The sequence below is a fragment of the Zeugodacus cucurbitae genome, chromosome 2 (genome assembly GCF_028554725.1).
Source record: "Zeugodacus cucurbitae isolate PBARC_wt_2022May chromosome 2, idZeuCucr1.2, whole genome shotgun sequence".
In the NCBI taxonomy this organism is placed as follows: domain Eukaryota; kingdom Metazoa; phylum Arthropoda; class Insecta; order Diptera; family Tephritidae; genus Zeugodacus; species Zeugodacus cucurbitae.
In genome coordinates this window covers 13637901-13659040 of record NC_071667.1, presented here as the reverse complement: position 1 = coordinate 13659040, position 21140 = coordinate 13637901, and the positions used below count along the sequence as shown (strand labels likewise).

The following is a 21140-nucleotide window of genomic DNA, read 5'->3' as shown; positions in this document are numbered from 1 at the left end:
TGAGACTTGGACATGAAAAAATCGAGTTATTCTAAATTTATTCCAAAACATTTAGAAATCTCTCCCAAATTTAATATTCTAGAGTGCTTTTGCAATCTTAAGAATCATTTGGTAAAAAATTACTCAACTAAATATCTCAGGGAGCAATTTCAGTTTTCTTAAAAATCACAAATGCGCTACTAGTTATACTGCCAGTTCTCATGCAGACTATATGTATATGCAATCCAAAAGTGTCTGTATTTCTACATATGTGCTAAAATTTGTTTGTTTATGTTCATAAATGTCTCAAATTTCCAATTAAATATAATACTACAACTGGATGGTGTAGACAAAGCAAAATATTTTTCTTCACATACATATGTGTATATTCACGCTTAGCTTTAGTTTAACGTAGAAAATTGTTGTTGTAGAAAAAATATCAAATTTGATTGGCATTACAATTAGAAGTGGCTGTTGAGAATCGTGTTTGAAGAGCTGCGAATGCTGCTGATGCTGTTACTGATGTTAAGTCTACATATCGTTGATGCCATTGTTTTAGATGCAATTGACAGCGGCAACATCTGCCGCCCTCGTCGCAAGTATGCATGAGTACCAACTTCCTTTACTACGAAACGCTCCATATATGGTCAGCTAAGCACGCCAAATACCAATTAAAACTGCTTTATAAGTGCATAAGTTTGCGTCGAATATTATTGACATATTTCAGTTTACATATTTAAATGGGTTGTTGAGTAAATGTACAAACTTTAATAAATATATACATACAGTATGCAAAATCCGTATTCGTACACCCTATTTTTTCAGCGAAAATAGACAAAATAACCAACAGAAACTAGCAGCTCTGATGCGATCAGCTGACGTTATTTTCTGCTAGTTTTTTGGTTTAAGAAACGTTTTTCCAGCAGAAACTTGGCTAGATTTCACTAGCTAGAAATTGAGAAACACACTTATTAATTCTTTTGTTAGATCATACAAATTTCGCCGGGTCAGCTGTTTGTAATTAAAGCAACTACAAGCTTCCTAATTCAAGAAGTTTATTGCATATTCTAAATGTTATAATATAAGGTGGTCAAATATCTCCCTTCCGCCATTTTGGTTTTGAAATTCGCGGCTATGTATAAAGGGCTACGTATCTGGCAATACTATACATCTGTGAAAGGTCTTGACATAACCCCTACAAAAACGCGCTATGCATGATTAGTTTGGATATTACGTTCAACAGTAATAGACGTGTAAACGAGTTCACTAACGCCGAAATTGGCGCTATTTTAAAGTTTTCCTTCGTTAAAGGCAAATCCACTAGAGAAACGTTCCGTAAGATGAATGGAGTTTTTGGGTATGGTACTCTATCACTTCGAACTGTGGAGGAATGGTTTCGACGATCGTGTGAAAACCGATGGAAAACATTGAGTTAGACCGGCATGTGGCATCTCGTGACATCGCCCATGAGATTGGAGTTAGTCACCAAACCATTTTAAACCATCTGCAGAAGCCTGGATACACAAAAAAGCTTGATGTTTGGGTGACTCATGATTTGACGCAAAAAAACCTTCTGGACCGAATCAACGCCTGCGATATGCTGCTGAAACGGAACGAACTCGACCCATTTTTGAAGCGGATGGTGACTGGCGACGAAAAATGGATCACATACGATAATATCAAGCGAAAACGGTCGTGGTCGAAGACCCGTGAATCGTCCCAAACAATGGACAAGCCGGGAATAACGGCCAGGAAGGTTTTGCTGTGGGATTGGAAGGGAATCATCCACTATGGGCTGCTCCCATATAGCCAGACGCTTAATTCTACCATCTACTGTGAACAACTAGACCGCTTAAAGTTGGCGATCGACAAGAAGCGTCCAGAATTAGCCAACAGGAAGGTTGTAGTTTTCCACCAAGACAACGCCAGACCACACATTTCGTTGATGACTCGTTAGAAGCTACGCAACTGTAATGGAGTACATAACCTCACTTTTCATACAGATAGTTATAGACTTTTATTCGGCATTCAGCCACAGATTGCCATAATGCCTGTAATAAATATCTATTACACACTGATTCCGAATATTAAATTCGGAGAAGGGAACATAAAAACGGTAATGGATTTTCATATAATTGTTCTATTACCCACAACAATAACAACAACAAATTGCTTTTAGCATACATAAACATGAATAAAAATTTCGTACTGTCGAACATAAAATTAGTGATGTTTTTAGCCATTTATGCACATTTATTGTCGACACAATTACTTTCAAACTATATATCTAAGAGCACACAAGTATAATGGCTTGTTATTTAGTTATATAGGAGTATATTATATGAACTAATGCATATGTATATGCACATATAATATTTAATAACATGCCAATATTCTGCATGGCAATGCCAATGCGTAAGTGTTGACAGAAATATATGGACATTAGAAGAGATATGAATACCATAACCCCTTATTGTACTCATGTAATCATTAAGTGTATCCACAACTATAACTGAACATATTATTTGAATAAGTTATCATACATGAGCACTTAAGTGAGCGTATGCAGTTGTGAATGTAAAATTCACTCAGTGGCTTGACATTCGAACAATGTTCATATTATCGTATGCTATACTGTGTTTTAGTGCTATTAGCTACTTCATTACAAATTAAATTGAATACATTATTAATTCAATTAATTTTTTGGAATTTGTTGGTTTGTTAATTAAATCAATTAAATTTTAGAAAATTTGTTGGTTTTGTTAAACATTTATTTAATTTCAAAATATTCTATTGTAATGTAATTACTAACATTTTGATGTCACAAAAATATCCCAAATATCTAAATTAACTCTCTCGTACTCATTTGAATTGCAATTAATAAGAGGCATCTAACAGAAAGAGCATAAAATATTTGAAATAACTGTTTACAAATAAATTTTCAATTGAATATACTCCGTAAGACGTTCACACGTTCACTAGTTTAGCATGCAATATTGATGGATTACGATCCATATCACAAAATATATAAATATTTTAAAAACTAGATAATGGATCGCGGATCGCGTGATAAATATTGACCATGTAGCATATTTTACGATTTACAAGTCCGAATTGGTGAAAGACAATAGTGCCAAAATTTTAAAATCAACAATATTCTAATAAAACGAACATGAATTATAATATATTTGGTAGAATCTTTGCCAGAGCTATGCAACTCATCTGCCAAAGGTTTTTTTCATAACGTCCAAGTTAGGTTAGGTTAGGTTAGGTTTGTAGGCAGATCTCTGCAAAACAGAAAGATCTCACTTAGACAGCCTGGCGCTGTCCATTGTGGTACCAATAAAACTCCCCGTGGATCAAAGACCTTTAAGATTCAGCAAACCGCTTGGAATCCGTTATAAATTTCTTAAGACTGGTAATATCGATTCTAGCCAATTCGCTAGGATCGTCGAAAAAGGGCTTTCGGAGGTGTTTCAACCTCAGTCTGGCAAAAGCTGGACAGTGCAGTAGGAAATGCTTAGATGATTCCATCTCGCCTTCCTCTATACAGCTTTGGCAACTAGCATCTGCCACGATCCCAAGTCTAACCGCATGGGTACCCATTGGACAATGTCCAGTAAGTACCCCTATGATTGCGCTGAGATGGACCTTGCCCAGAGAAAGCAGTTGAAAGGACCGCTTACGCTCTACAGAGGGCCAAAAGGAAGAAGGCCTCGCCACTGCACAAGTATTGGTAGTTGACCAGCGCTTGACGAGCTCATGCGTAGTCTGCATGTCCAGAGCTCTTGCGCAGGTGGACCATGGACTACCAATGCACTCCCATTCCGATGTCAATGTAGCTAGGGTGCCCTCCCTTGCAAGCTTGTCCGCTATGCAGTTACCAGCGATCCCGCGGTGACCGGGTACCCACACTAGTCGGATTGCAAAATAGCTGGAGGCTATTGATAAGGATCTAAGACACTCCTTAACTAGCACAGAGCGTACCGTCATCGATTCCAATGCCAGTATTGCCGCCCTGCTGTCGGAGTGAATACATACCTCTCTAAAAGAGGTCACCATACGAAGCAGTGCGTCCACTGCTACTTTGATCGCAGCGACCTCTGCTTGGAAGACACTACAGTGGTCAGGTAGCCTAAAGTTGGTATTGATAGAAAGCTTTCTGCAGAAAACTCCCCCTCCCACCTTTCCCCTAAGCTTCGATCCATCCGTGAAAAAGCTGACTGCACTTTTCCTCCATTGACTTCTACCCACCCACATATCCCTCGTAGGTACATGTGTAGAGAAGAAGCCTCTAGGGGACGGTTCCGCAGTGCAGTGGTCCAAGTTGTCAGGGATGCAATCGAACCGACGGAGAATCTCAGAATGCCCCTGCTTGGGACCGATCATGTACCCAGCGTCTCTGAGTCTGACAGCGACTTTTGCCGCAGTGCACCTACCGGCGATATCAACAGGTGCGACGTGTAAAATGGCATTTAGAGCCATTGTTGGTGTTGTTCTTAGCGCTCCGCTGATTCCAATGAGAGCCGCTCTTTGGACACGCTCCAGCTGCTTAGCTAGTGTGACTTTCTCGAGTGCCCTCCACCAGACCACAACGCCATAGAACATTATAGGTTTAATAATGGTCTCATACAACCATAAAACCACTTTCGGTGAGAGACCCCACCTTTTTCCAATAGCCCCTCTACAACAGTAAAGAGCTACCGAAGCCTTTCTTACCCTCTCCTCGATGTTTGGCTTCCATGAGAGCTTCCTATCAAGAATAAGCCCCAGGTATTTCACCTTATCCGCAGGTTGCAGACTGGAGCCTCCCAATGAGGGGAGAGTAACATTTGGAATTTTGTATCTTCTTGTGAATAAGACGAGTTCCGTTTTACTCGGGTTTATGGCTAATCCACTTCTATGCGCCCAGCGGGTTACCATTTCTAGGTAACCTTGGGTCATTTCATATACGGTATTTAGGAACTTTCCTTTGACCAAAAGGGCTACATCGTCAGCATAGGCCGTCACTCGACAGCCTTGATTTTCAAGTTCCTCCAGTAGGTCGTTCACCACCAGGATCCAAAGCAAAGGGGAGAGAACGCCACCTTGCGGGGTACCCCTATTTACAGTCCGGAGCGCATTTACGCTTCCCCACTCCGCAAAGACAGTTCTGTCGCTGAGCAGACCGTAAATGAGGTGCTTAAGGTTCGCTTCTACCCCAAAATCGTTTAATGCAGCAATGACCGCTTCCGGTCTTACATTGTTAAAGGCCCCCTCGATATCGAGGAAGGTACCTACCGCGTAATCATTATTTAAAAGGGCTTCCTCTATCCACGACACTACAGAGTGCAAGGCGGTGTCCACCGACCTGCCCTTACAGTAGGCGTGTTGAGCTTTAATAAGCTTATTTCTAGGAATTTTGTTCCTGATGTACAGATCCATGAGCCTCTCCAGCGTCTTCAAGAGGAACGAGGAGAGGCTAATTGGCCTGAAATCTTTTGCAGTAACATGAGAGCTTTTACCAGCTTTTGGGATGAAAGACACCTTAACCTGTCTCCAAGCCTCCGGAATATGACCCAGTCTGACGCAGTTCGCGTAGATCGGTGCCAACCAGCTGCATGATACCTTGGCAGCTCGCTGTAGCTGCGCAGGTATAATGCCGTCTAGTCCGGGGGACTTGAAAGGTTTGAAAGAATTCAACGACCAGGTTAGGTGGCGATCATCCAGAAGGTTTACGAAGGCGCTTTCGCCCCCTTGAAGCTCTCCGAGAGAAGCTCTTTCCACAGATTGGTTTTTTGGGAAATGAGCATCCAAAAGTAGCTTTAGTGACTCCTCACTGCTCGAGGTCCACTCTCCAGCACCATCTCTCAAGTAACCCACGGATATTGGGCTCTTGGACAGAATACGCCTAAATCTCGAGGACTCCTGGCAGCCTTCCACGCTTTCGCAGTAGGCTCTCCAAGAAGACCGTTTGGCCTTCTTCACTTCAGATTTAAAAATGGCAAGTCCCACCTTATACAAAGCCCAATCGTCACCTAGACCACTTCTACGGGCTTTATTGAAGAACCTTCGACTAGAAGATCTGAGCTCCGAAAGTTCCGGCGTCCACCAAAGACGCTACTTATAAAATCAAAGAGCGACTCACCTCTAACGTTTATGTCCGAGCTTCCCCAGACAGTATGTCTTGCGTTGGCGTCCGAGCCAATGATGGCGTTGACTTTCCTCCGCCTGGCCTCCCAGAGAGCCTTTCTCAGTATAGCGGGAGGTGGTTCCACCTCGTTGTCGTGCGGCATATAGGCCGAGATTAGCCAGAGTTCTCCGGCATCACCCTCCAATCTGGTGGTCACAACGTCTCCGCTACTGTAATTGGGTAAAAGGAAAACGTTAAGTTCATTACGGACAAGCATGCAAGCTCTGATTTTACCTGCGCAGCTAGCTGTCATTAGCTTGTGGCTCTTCGTCCTTAAACCCGATACACCGTTGCTGCTTAGCCACGGCTCCTGGATCAGGACGACGTCGGCCTCGTCCAATCCTAGACGAAGCAATAAGTTGGCGGATGCCGCCTTTGCGTGTTGGAGATTAATTTGCAGGATCTTCATCCTCCAAACTCTTCTCCAACAGTGCGAGTTCCGCACTCTCCATACACTCGGCTCGATCCTCATCGAACAGTTTGCCGAGATTGAAGACGGATCCATCTCCAATTATCGCCATGTCCGAGTGGGATGAGTCAACATCCATGCCCGTTTGGGCATCAATCAAGTATTGGATGCATATAATGAATTGCTGTGGGATCAAGAAAAAGAACCAAACATGATTTTCTTTGGTTTTCTTCTGACATTTTTTACAAAAATTAACAAAACAATAAACATATAATTTTTTAAAATATTTTTTCTAGTGAAAACACAACTAGCATCGTATAAATTGACGTAATATATTTTGAACGTCTAGCAGTCGAGAATTCGTCAATATTCAATATAGATCGCGATCCAAATATCACGATAAATATTGAACGTGTAGCAGGCCCCTAAGAGTATAGTAAAATTGCTGATATAATTGTAAAATAAAAACAGTTCTTATAACAGAAATAATGGTTACTAACGAAATAATTTAAAACCGTGCTGAATCCGTGTATGAATGTAATGAAGGCAAAAAACTTCTCAAATCACACAATAAAGACCCTCAAAATAATGTTTTTTCAACTGAACATGAAGCAGTGTGAATAAGAAATAAACAGTTTATAAAAAAACAGAATATCAAGAATCGAAGTTCCTTCGACTAAACTAGGCGAGAACTTTGGCGACTACTGATAAAGCCTTAAATAAAGCATAATAAGTAGCAAAATTTCAAGAGAAACAAGCCAATCAAAATCTAGCTTTTATTTTTTGTTATTCTTTTCTGAAAACTAATATGTGGACGACAGATATTGGCATACTTTTTTATAGCCAAACGAAGCAGATATCATCAAAGCCGATTTCGTCAAATCGGTAATTTACTTTATTATATGTCGAGCTTATGATTTCATGAATAATTTGTTTATACTGTCCCTACAAAGTGAAAGTCACACTAGCTAAGCAGCTGGAGCGTGTCCAAAGAGCGGCTCTCATTGGAATCAGCGGAACGCTAAGAACAACACCAACTATGGCTCTGAATGCTATCTTACACGTCGCACCTGTTGAAATTGCTGGTAGATGCACTGCGGCAAAGGTCGCTGTCAGACTCAGAGACGCTGGGTACATGATCGGTCCCAAGCAGGGGCATTCTGAAATTCTCCGTCGGTTCGATTGCATCCCTGACTACTTGGACCACTGCACCGCGGAACCGTCCCCGAGAGGTTTCTTCTCTGCACATGTACCTACGAGGAGAAGTGCAGTCAGCTTTTTCACGGATGGATCGAAGCTAAGGGGAAAGGTGGGTGGGGGAGTTTTCTGCAGAAAGCTCTCTATCAATACCAGCTTTAGGCTACCTGACCACTGTAATGTCTTCCAAGCAGAGGTCGCTGCGATTAAAGTGGCAGTGGACGCACTGCTCCGTATGGTGACCTCTTTTAGAGAGGTATGTATTCACTCCGACAGCAGGGCGGCAATACTGGCATTGGATTCGATGACAGTACGCTCTGTGGTCACCGCGGGATCTTTGGTAACTGTATAGCGGACAAGCTTGCAAGGGAGGGTACCCTAGCTACATTGAAGTCGGAATGGGAGCGCATTGGTAGTCTGCGCAAGAGCGCTGGACATGCGGACTACGCATGAGCTCGTCAAACGCTGGTCAACTACCAGTACTTGTGCAGTGGCGAGGTCCTTTTGGCCCTCTGTAGAGCGTAAGCGGTCGTTTCAACTGCTTTCTCTGGACAGGGTCCATCTCAGCGTCATCATGAGTGTACTTACTGAACATTGTCCAATGGTTACCCATGCGGTGAGACTTGGGATCGTGACAGATGCAAGTTGCCAAAGCTGTATGGAGGAAGGCGAGATGGAATCATCTAAGCGTTTCCTTCTTCATTGTCCAGCTTTTGCCAGACTGACGTTGAAGCACCTCGGAAGGCCCTTTTTCGGCGATCCTAGCGAATTGGCTAGAATCGATATTAGCCGCCTTAAGAAATTTGTAACGGATTCCAAGCGTTTTGCTGAATCCTAAAGGTCTTTGATCCACAGGGAGTTCTATTGGTGCCACAATGGATAGCGCCATGCTGTCTAAGTGAGATCTTCTGTTTTTACGGTTGTTTGTAAGTCCGAAAACTAAGAGTCAGGTATAGGGTTATATATACCAAAGTGATCAGGGTGACGAATAGAGTTGAAATCCGGATGTCTGTCTCTCCGTCCGTCCGTGCAAGCTGTAACTTGAGTAAAAATTAAGATATCTTGCTGAAACTTGTTACACATATTTCTTCGCACCAGAAAAGATGGGCGAAATCGGACCACAGCCACCCCCACAAAATGGTGATAACCGAGAACCTGTCAATTCTAAGAAGGGGCATATTTGAATGTATTTTTTTTTTTTTTTTTTTGGGAAAGTGGGCGTGACCCCGCCCCGACTAAGTTTTTTGTACATATCTCGTAAACTACTAAAGCTATATCAACGAAACTCTCAGGAGTCATTTTCTTCAGTCTCTTCCTTATACAGTATAAAAATGGCGGTAATCGGATTCTAACCTGCTAAAAATGCGTTAATTCAGTAAAGAAAACCACCAGAAACATTAATTTTCATTATAAAGATGGTATAGGAGAGCGGCACTCAAAATGGTATAAAAAATTTTAAATGGGAGTGGTTCCGCCCACTTATGGGTCAAAAACCATATTTCCGAAACTAATCAACCAATTTCAATAAAATTCGGTTCATAATATCTTCCTGGCTTCCCAATGATATGTTCTTAAAATAGCTCAAACCAGAACTTTGAAGTCGATCTTTTCAAACTTTCAATGGACTTTATAGCATATATGTATGTATATGCCGAATATGTGAGTAAAATTGTGTGTTATATTAATAAAATTAAATAAATAAATTGCTAGAGTATAAAATGTTCGGTTACACCCTTTCTTACTTGTTTAAGTTTAAAATTCTCACAACATCATACATTTCATTTCCTGGAGGGTGTGTTTTTACTCACTAAAACACGGGTATGGCTAATCAAAATATGCGTTTTGTGTTTTTTTGGAGTAAAAATATTGAAATAATATTTAGTTTTCACCTCAACACTTCATGCTTTTTGTAGGATGGTTTCTACATACATATGAGCATTTGTAGGTTTGGTAGCTGGAAGTTTTACAGTTTTTTTATTGTAGAAATGTAATGGGCAAACAAATTGTCTATTTATTTTCATTTTATTTCAAAATGCATTCATTCAAAAACTGATTGTTATAAATTTTGAAAATCGGAAACAATTAGAACAGACATATAAGCCCGAAATGGTTTTTTACCAATATTGAGGGTACTTTATGACCATATTTCCACTTCAGAATGTGCTAGTTCATAATAATGAAATAATGCTATAAACCTCTAGATAGAAACTAGTAGAATACTAAATTTTTGAGTATATCTAGGAATATATATATATATATATATATATAGTTAGTATATATATAATATAGAATATATAACTATAATTAGTTTTTTAATTACATTAATTATGATTTTAATTACACCAATTATATTATATTCTTTTATTTCATTATTATTTTTTTTTTTGCAGACTCAATTTATAAGACAGTAATTGCTGCGCAATGAAGACCTCCACAGTCACACTTCACACCGAGACAGTGAGACAGTGAGAGCTGATGTCATGTAACGCACTTTTACTGCTTTAGAATGAAATGGGTGTACAACAAATATTTGGTCATGGACCAAGAAGAACATTACCGGCAACTACAGCAACAAATGCGAATATCACCCAACCATACAGTTGTCGACTTGCAAATGCGCCATGGACGCAACTCTGGAAAGCAGACATCTGGTGCCAGCCGCAAACAAATCTCAACGACAATGTCAACGGCAGCAACGTGGACGATGGCAACGCTCAAACAACACCGAATGCGTATACAACAAATACAACAGATGCGACCGCAAATGAAGCTAACAACACCGACGCAACAACAACAGCGGCATCTGCGCTCAATCAGTCCTACCGCTGTATGCTCGAGCAATTCGATGCGGCAGTGCAGAGAGCACGCTACAAATGTCAACCAATTCCGAAGTACACGACGGCAGGGGCTAATGGGGTGGCGGAGAATGACCTTGGTGAAGGATTTGCGGCGACAATGTCCGACAGTGTCCGCGCGGACGCAGTCAATTGCGCAATAAATACCGAAGTAGTAGTGCAACAGCTGCGGCAACCAGTGGTCAATTTCAATTTGGCACTAGCGCAGCACCAACCATTACAGGGTGATCAGCATATTAGTCATTTAGTCAATAGTAGTAATATTAGTGACACAGCAAATGCACAATGTAAAGTAGTACAAAGACAGTTACTATACTGTGATGAGTCGACGGCACCGAATGACTTTTTCGATAACGATATACGATTAACGGACGCAGATGTTGCCACGGCAGCCACGGCGGCCACAACAAAAAATGTAAATGGCGGCGGTAATGCGTCCATAGTAGATGATTTCATTTGTTACCTGCGCATACAATACGAGGACCTAACCGCCTCACTCTCACCACCACCCGCCCAACAAGCAACGCCGACCACCGCGGCATTAGACGGTTTGTTGCAACATAATTTGACTGATAGCTTAAGCGCCAGCGCTGGAATCAGTGGTAATCCACTGAATAACGCTTGGCAGCATTTTATTAACAGCAACCGTAGTAGATGGAATGCCAGTGATTTATTGCCACAACTCGGCGCTCAGTTGGTCAATTCAACAGCAATGCAAGCGAACTACAGTTGGTTGGCGGGCGCTTATGATGATGCGTTCTGGTCGTGGAATGCCTTTGATGAGCTCAACGCTGACAATGCGTCCGCGCCGGTTAGTGATATCAGCAGCAGCATCGGTGACAGCACAACCAGCGACAGTGGCAGCACATCACTATCGTCGCTGTGGGGTCCACGTAAACTCAGCAATGACTATTCATTGGGTAATAAGCTAACGCACCATCATGATTATGAGTGGATATTTCTTTGTGTCATATTCTTCATATTCGCCGGTGGTCTTGGCAATATGCTAGTCTGTTTGGCGGTGGCACGCGATAAGAAATTACAAAATGTCACCAACTATTTTCTTTTCTCGCTGGCAATAGCCGATTTGTTGGTCAGCTTGTTTGTGATGCCGTTGGGTGCGATACCGGCATTTTTGGGTAAGTAGTTTTAGTATAACAAATAAAAAAAATTGAATAAGTCTTTCGGGTTCGGAATTTGATTCTCGTTATTCATTAATGTTGCCCTTAGTAATTAGGAGATTATTCATATTAGCTGCCAGGATGTCAGCTATTGAGTCTTCGCGCTTACTATAACAGCAACCTGGTAAAACTTGGGATCTCCAACTGGCGCCGAACTGCGAAGAGAAGAGAGAAGTACCGTGCTATCATCGACTCGGCTATAACCGGCTAAACGGTTCCTACACCAATCACGTACATATATACACCTGTAATTGTAATTAAAACCTCTGAAGCGGTATGATTGTCCCTTTGCATCATACATATGTATGTATAATCATGTATACTCGTACGTCTGTTTGTCCATATGCACCTCAATAAATTCGAGTAAAAACTTCAATGGACATTTTCAAATTAAAACTTACAGAACTGCAAACAGCACTCTTTTCCAACCAGTGGCTGCCAAATTCCGTTTATTTCTTTTGTTTCTGACTAGCCAAAAGCATTTTATTTTTCTACTTTGATTTTTTATTTTCATACAATATAATACAAATCCCTGTCTATATGACAAAAAAAAACTTAAATCGAGGTAAGATGCAGCAGTGGCGTTTACGCACACTCAATTCCGCTATGAAAATGTACAACTTTGAGCTTTTATTTCGCAACTATTGAGATAAATTTAATTTAAAATTTAAGAGTACAAGAATTAACGCTTTAAGCGAAATTACTTAAAATCAACTTAAGCTGTTTTCCCTTGAGACCGAAGATTTCGTACTTTAGTATGCCCTTTTGGCCCATAATACCCTTTTTGTTCATAAAAATCTTTAACAAACAGTTTATCTTTTATTTATTTTACTATCGAACGAAAGTAAAAGTGGGAAAACTAAGTAATGTTTGGGGCGAAAAAACATAGAAAAACGACGAAACGTGGCACATTTTTTTGGTGTTGTTTGTGTTTGTTGTTTTGTTCTCTGCCAAGTTTGTAAGCAAAGTATTTTACTTACTTAAGTAGTCAGAGTTAAAAGTTTATCGAAAACACAACAAACAATGTGATTTTGCACTAAAGTGTATCAAAGCTTATATAGTATATTTAAAAGCAGTTGAACCTTAATTTTATTTGGTTATACACACACACCCTATACATTAAAGCTTTAAGAAGCCAATACAGATAAAAAACGTTTTCGACATTCTTAATGGATTGGCAGACGAAGTGACTGGCCAAACTTACAAAAACAATATTGTTTTTTAGGTTTCCATGCACAAAGTAACTTTTTGGCATTATTTTGCTATATAAAATTACGTTATATTATAAATTTAGCGCTTGCAGGTGGAGGGGATACGCATTAAAAAACTATACAAATAAAATTAAAGCTTTATTTAAGGATTTATTTTTGGATTTGTGCTAACGTGACCTCAGGAAACTATCAACGCTTCATCTCTAACAGTTAATTCCACCACAATGTCAAGCAAATCTTAGATCAACCCTAAATAATTTCACAAACGCTGAGGAGCTCAACGCAGATCTAGTTTTATGTAAGCATAACTGTCTTATAAATTTGGCTCCATCGACGAGTTGTCGGCAACTGTACGTATGTGATTGGCGTTGCCGAATCGAAGAGAGCGCGCCACTCCTCTCTTTCCTGCGCAGTTCGGCGCCAGTTGGATATTCCAGTTCTCCACCTGGTCCCTCCAACGGAGCGAAGGCCTTCTCCTTCCTCGGCTTCCTCCGGCGGATACTGCATCGACCACTTTCAGGGCTGGAGAGATTTCGTCTATTCGGACAACATGACCTAGCGAGCGTAGCCGCTGTGTTTTTATTCGCTGAACTATGTCAATGTCGTCGTATAACTCATACAGCTCATCGTTCCATCGTCTGCGGTATTCGCCGTTGCCAATGTTCTGAGGACCATAAATCCTGCGCAAAATTTTCCTCTCGTAAACTCTTAGTGTCGTCTCGTCTGATGTTGACATCGTCCAAGCTTCTGCACCATAAAGCACGACGGGAATGATAAGCGACTTGTAGAGTTTGATTTTGGTTCGCCGAGAGAGGACTTTACTTTTCAATTGCCTACTCAGTCCAAAGTAGCACCTGTTGGCAAGAGTGATTCTGCGCTGGATTTCGAGGCTGACATTGTTGGTGTTGTTGATGCTGGTTCTCAGGTATACAAAATTATCTACGGCTTCGAATTTATGACTGTCAACAGTGACGTGGGAGCCAAGACGCGAATGCGTCGACTGTTTGCTTCATGACAGAAGATATGTCGTCTTGTCCTCATTCGCTTCGTCTCCTTATCTATGCGGGGAAAAAGCAGAACAAACGGCGTGGTTATTGCTCATCGGCGTACGCCAGCAGTTGAACACTCTTATATAAGATTGTACCTTCTCTATTTAGCTCTCGTTTAATTTGTTCCAGCATCAAGTTAAAGAAGTCACACGATAGTGAGTCACCTTGTCTGAAACCTCGTTTGGTATCGAAAGGCTCGTAGAGGTCCTTCCCAATCATGGCGGAGCTTTTGGTGTTGCTCAACGTCAACTTACATAGCCGTATTAGTTTTGCGGGAATACCAAATTCAGACATCGCGGCGTAAAGGCAACTCCTTTTCGTGCTGTCGAAAGCCGCTTAGGTGGTGTGTGTCGATCCTCTTTTCATGGGTCTTCTCCAAGACTTGGCACATGGTGAATATCTGGTCAGTTGTGGATTTTCCAGGTCTAAAGCCACAAGGTGACTCACCCTCGTGTGATTTCTTTAACCTGATGCTGGAGAAAATAATACGAGCTGCAGAGCTAAACAGAGAAGGTACAATCTTCTATAAGAATGTACAGCTACTGGCGTACGCCGATGATATCGATATCATTGGAAACAACACCCGCGCCGTTAGTTCTGCTTTCTCCAGATTGGATAAGGATGCGAAGCGTATGGGTCTGGTGGTGAACGAGGACAAGACGAAATATCTCCTGTCGTCAAACAAACAGTCATCGCATTCGCGTCTTGGCTCCCACGTCACTGTTGACAGTCATAACTTTGAAGTTGTAGATAATTTCGTCTACCTGGGAACCAGCATTAACAGCAATAACAATGTCAGCCTGGAAATCCAACGTGATTCTCTTGCCCACAGGTGCTACTATGGACTAAGTAGGCAATTGAAAAGTAAAGTCCTCTCTCGACGAACAAAAACCAAACTCTAGAAGTATCTCATCATTCCCGTCCTACTTTACGGTGCAGAAGCGTGGACGATGTCAACATCCGATGAGACAGCACTTGGAGTTTTCGAGAGAAAGGTTTTGCGGAAGATTTATGGTCCCTTAAGAATTGTCAACGGCGAATACCGCAGACGATGGAACGATGAGCTGTATGTGCTATTCGACGACATAGACATAGTCCAGCGAATAAAAAAACAGCGGCTACGCTGGCTAGGACATGTTGTTCGAATGGATGAAGGTGCTCCAGCTCTGAAAGTATTCGATGCAGTACCCGCTGGTGGAAGCAGCAGGGAGACCTCCACTCCGATGGAAGGACCAGGTGGAGAGGGACCTGGCTTCGCTTGGAATAACCAATTGGCGTCAAACTGCCAGAAGGAGGGATACGTGGCGCGCTGTTTTGGACTCGGCTATAACCGCGTAAGCGGTGTCTACGCCAGTCAAGAAGAAGAAGAAGAAAGCCACACTGATAAGGTCCAATCAGTTTGTTGACGGTGGGCTTTAGTCTTTCACACAGTACGCTCGATAGAACATTATAGGCGATATTTAGGAGGCTTATCCCACGGTAATTGGCACAGATAGTGGGATCTCCGTTTTTATGGATTGCTATGATTGCTATGATGCATGCACCTTATCAGTTCTTCGCCGCCGTATTTGAATAGCACGACCGGTAATCTATCGGCCCCCGCCGCTTTGTTGGTGCGGATTCGCTATTCGAATTTCTTCATCGGTTAATGGAACATCTGTTAAATCGTCATCGATTGGGGAATCGGGTTCGCCATCTCCTGGCAACTAAGCAATAATATTCTTAACATGTAATCTAAACCAAGGTATACTAACTGAGACATTTCCAAACTTTTTAAGCCTCTTTGCCTCTTTAATATCCCTACTGTGTAGGAGAAAATTAACGACACCTCCTGCCAAAGTGGGAAATATATAACCGAAGCCGTTTTCCCTTATGGTGCTGGTGTGTGAGGCCACATCACTCATTACTCAGGTCATCGACTCTTAGTGGTATTAAGCCATTCCCTACCATTGTACTCACAAGAAATCAATGATTTTTTTTAACAAATTGAGTACAAAGGGATCGAATGGGTTTCTGGAGATACCATTTTTTTTGTACCCAAGCGTGTCCAATGGGAAGGAATGGGTTAAGTAGCAACTCAACAAATAGAAGAGTAAACTAAACTGCCATCTACAGAACCCAATTTGACGTAAATTCAACATTTATAGAAGAAATTTCTGACAAAATATGGAAGCAGACAGAGAAAAGAGGGTTGGAGAACTTCACTGGAACCGGAACTGAAAAACTGATTCCGCAACAAGATACCACGAATTCAAGCAAACTCTTCTCAGAGTTCTTATTATCTAGTCGCAACAAGCTCAAGAAAACTTTCGTGAATATTTAGACATTCAACAACAAAAAAATATAAACATATTTTGTCGAAAATGTCAGTGGTTTAACGAATGCTCCTCGTTTATTTGAGATTCGTATTAAAAAACACTGGAGCATATCAATATAAAATTTATGTAACCATTTACTCAATTGTTGTTGGCATCGAAAAACGATATTCATATTTTGACTATGTCTGATACTAGAGATGATTTTTTGCAAACACACGGTACCATTACACCAGCAACGCACAGAAGAGTAATATTATCGCAATTCTAGAAGAGCAAACATGCATCCATATAAGTATGCCATTTTATTGGCGGTTGGCCAAATAAAATAGTCGACATTTCCAATATTATTTGGTTATGTTTTTTATACAGTTGCGTGCGTAAAATATTCAGTGTGTGGTGAGATGAAAATACTTATAAATCTTATTACTACATTTTTCTGCGCACAACTGTAATACATACAATCGCATTGAAGCGGTTATAAAAGTAAAGTGTACACAACCGAGCGGAAATAAAGCTGTAGACTTGGCAGCATAGACAATTTACTCATAGACAATACACCACTGTATGCTTTCCAATTGTTGTTTGCATGCAATTTGCACTGAGTTTTGGTTTGGTCATGTTGCATTATTTATTTTTTGTTGGTAGTTACTTACAACTTTTTTTTTTCAAATAAATACTTTATTCACAACATATAATCTTGCCAAATTGGATTCCAACAACTTGATTTGTTAAACAAATGGCTGCAGTATATCGTGTTGGCTGGCACATCTCGCACATCGAAATCAAATCAAATAAAATGTAATCAAAATCGCATACGACAAACATCCAATAAAAATTCAATTACCAGGCGATTCGCTCCATAAAGTCAGCAAGGAATGGCAATTGCAAATAAATATTTTTCCTTTGCTTGCCAAACAGTGAAATGCGCCAGCAAAGACAAATAAATATAGAAATTCAGAATTAAAAAAAGTATAGTTTTGTTTTTGTTACAGTCGAATAGAAGTAAAATATACCCGCACTCGATTAGTTCAAATAAAGAATAACAGCTGCAAACAAAAGAGAAAAAACAAAATTGACTTCCTAGCTGATTATATATGAACATATATATTTTCCCATAGTTAATAGATGGAACATAGGACCTAATCGGTTTCGGTAAGATGAGCAGGTGATTAGTCTTCTGCATTCGAGCCTAGTTCCGGCGCTGACAGTTTTCCCTCTAGACGTGGCGTTCAGTGGCGTAGGAGTTTCCTCCTTGCAGGAGGACCAGAAGATATGTCAACGCAGAAACCACTTTGATGGGTACAAACTCTCCTTGGTAAATAACTTATTTTTATAACATATAGAGATATTAAAAATAAGTTAATCACCTTTTCTCAAAACAAGTATATAGCTTTTTTCCTTTAAGGTCAGAAATAAAGCTTTTTTGGGACTCAGCAAAATTGAGTGTTGGCCTGTGTGTGTGATTATGAAAATTTGTCTCAAGAGAAACTTTTAAAAATATACCCTCCCAGTTTTTTGCCCATAGCAACCAGAATTTCTATAAGAGTGACATTATGAAATTATATTCAAAATTAAATAAAAAAACAGTTGTTGAACAAAACTGTGCATATTTGAAATAAATCGGATCATTCTAAATAATGTAATGATAAATTGTATACAAATATAATGAAGTTCTTTATACTAGACTTAATATTAGATTGGCAAAAAATATCTCCATTCCACGATTTTGCTCTTTATTCAATGCTTTATAAAAAGTTTACAGTGATCGGAATTACATAGTTCAAATATACGCCGTTTCGTTCCATAATCTGTTTCCATCTAGACGGACAGCCACTTTTCACAAGCTTCTTTTGCGTTCAACTTTACACCATCAAGGGCGTTCGCCATGGACAGGAATGGGTACGGGAACGTATTCGCTATGTCCGGGCTATATGGTGGATGCGATAAAACCTCCCATCCGAGCTCGCGTAGCTCTGACGAGTCATCAACGAAGTGTGTGGTCTGTCGTTGTCCTGGTGGAACACTACACCCTTCCTGTTGGCCAATAACTAGGCAACTAGACAACTAGGCAACTTCATAATACCCACCTCGTAGAGGCCCCCATCCTTATTTGCGAAGAACTCGGATTGCCACTTTTCACAAGCCTCGTTTGAGTTCAACTTTACACCACCAAGGGCGTTCACCATGGACAGGAACAGGTGGTAATCACTTGGCGCTATATCCGGGCTATTTGGTGGATGCGACAAAACCTACCAACCGAGCTCCCGCAGCTTCGAATGAGTCATCAAAGAAGTGTGTGGTCTGGTGTCCTGGTGAAACTTTACACCCTTTCTGTTGTCCAATTCTGGACACTTCTGGTCGATCGCCTGCTTTAAGCTGTCCAGTTATTCGCAGTAGATGGCAGAATTAAACGTCTGACAATATGGGAGCAGCTCATAGTGAATGATTCACTTTTTTTGTGTATCCAGACTTACGCCCATTTCCTGGGCGATGTTAAGAGATGCCACATGCCGGTCTAACTCGATGTTTTTCATGATTTGATTGGTATTCGTCGTCACAGATCTTCCACCGTCTGGCTTATCCATGGTGTCGTTTTCACCCGATCTGAATCGTCGAAGTCATTCCTCCGCAGTTCGAAGTGATAGCGCACCATCCCCCAAAACACTATTAATCTCACCGAACGTTTCTTTAGCGGATTTGCCTTTAACGAAGCAAAACTTTAAAATAGCGCGAATTTCAGCGTTAGTGAACTCCGTGTTTACACGTCTATAACTTTTGAGGCCAATATCCAAAAGAGCTCTGTAGCGCTTTATACATCGCCGCGAAATTGAAACGTTAAAAAGGCGGAAGGGAGATATTTGCCAACTTAATATTATCATCGTGAGGAATGATTGGTTGAGGCAGATATGAATAAGAAGACTGTATATTTTAGGCTTTTAAGAATTCAAGAAAGTAAAAAAAAAAAAAATAATGTAAGTGTAATTTAAAATAACTAGGAAGAATCGGCCAAATATGCCCGATACCGCTGCTGAATTTTGTGGCCGATACCGGCCGAAGCCGATGCCAAGACTCTTAATCAAGATCTACAATAATGCATATCAATAATTTTAAAATTTACCTTTTACAGCGTTTTCGTCTTTATGCGTAAGAATTTTTTCTCTGTATTGAAAAATTTACTAATTTAATGCATACCTTAGCCACAAAAACGTATGACCGGGTCTGCTAGTACATCAATATATATATATACAGTGGTATGGAAGTTCGAAGATCCTCCCTAACTCGAACTCTTGAAGTGGCAATAAAAGTAAAATTTCATACAAATTTCCATCCGTAAATCGAACTTTTCGACCTGGGCATAATACCAAATTTATTATTTTACTATCAAGGAACAATTTTGAAGGAGTTACTATATTCGTATAGAGGTGAACAAGAAAAATAATATTACACTTATATATGTATGTGATTGGCGTTCAACCGTTTAGCCGGTTATAGCCGAATCGATGAGAGCGCGCCACTCCTCTCTTTCCTTCGCAGTTCGGCTTCCTCTGGCGGGTAATGCATCGAACACTTTCAGACAACATGACCTAGCCAGCGTAGCCGCTGTCTTACACTTATGGATTTCATAAATCGTGTAACAAAGGCATGAGATACAGACGTCAAGAGCCAAACAATAGCAATCTGCAACAAACAAAATTACAAAATACATGTGTTTACTTTTTGCGAAGTAAATAACTAAAAATCTGTATTTTACAGCTTTTTGAAAAATGCATGTCTTAATTAAAATTTCAATAACTCGAAGTCTCTTTAACTCGGAGTTTTTTTAAGGATTATGGTGATTCGAGTTATAGAAGTTCCACTTGCTCTCTTAGGCAATATATGTATACACAACACAACACGTCTCTCAACTGCTCAAATCTTACACAAATTAGTTTCCTTTTCGTGTGATATATATGTCTAGGATCATTTATGCATACCACACATTTAAAATGAATTTTTATTATTTAATTTTAAGCAGAAAAGAAATCGTTTACATTCAAATCATCTCTTGCTCTGAAGCTCATGCATTGTGATTTTTCGGTCCAACAGACAAGCAAATGAGACATAGAAGATAAAATTTAACAGACCAACACGAATTGGACATAAATCACAAAAACAGTTTGGTAGAGTAGACAAAAAGCAAAAAAAGCGATAAGAAAAGGAGAAAAAAGTGAAAGCTACAAAAATTACTCACTTTAAACCATAAAATGGGACACACGAAACCCAAAGCGTTGGTCAAACAAACTTTGAAGTGCTCCAAAAATAACTAATTTATCTATTTATTACTGTATCTAGAATCTGTAAAAACTTATGCTTTTCAACGCACGCCATAAGTGCGACACAGCAGGTTAATGGTCAGTACAAAAAAGGATGCCAAACAACCAAAAACTCATTTGAGCCAACTAATGAATGATATCACCGCTAACCGCACACCGCAAGCATACGGTCAGCCAATCGATTTGTGGCTACGAATATTACTACAATTTATACACGTAACTGTATAAGTATCTACATAGCAAAAGGATATTTTATGATATTTTATGTGTAAAAGCGCAAGCATAAGCGTTTAACATGAATTATGGCAACATGAAGGGGTAGCCAATAAAAGTAAATTTGATTTTAAGCATTCAAACTGTAGCTCAAGATTCAAGCATGATAATCATAAATGGGTTTAATATTAGGTGGAGTAGAGGACTGTAGAAGTATTAATGTTGTTCTTAAATGTTCCAAAA

At 40.3% G+C, this 21140-nt stretch overlaps 1 protein-coding gene across 3 annotated transcripts in view; it reads left to right on the top strand.

Annotated features, from left to right (window-relative positions):
• LOC128921834 (dopamine D2-like receptor) overlaps nucleotides 1-21140 on the top strand; it is an 80758-nt gene that overhangs the window by 31899 nt on the left and 27719 nt on the right. For all 3 annotated transcript variants that reach the window (XM_054230347.1, XM_054230351.1, XM_054230354.1), the window contains exon 3: nucleotides 10148-11751. In XM_054230347.1, the coding sequence (XP_054086322.1) occupies nucleotides 10269-11751 (1483 nt within the window). In that variant the 5' untranslated portion in view covers nucleotides 10148-10268. The remainder of the gene's footprint in view (nucleotides 1-10147; nucleotides 11752-21140) is intronic.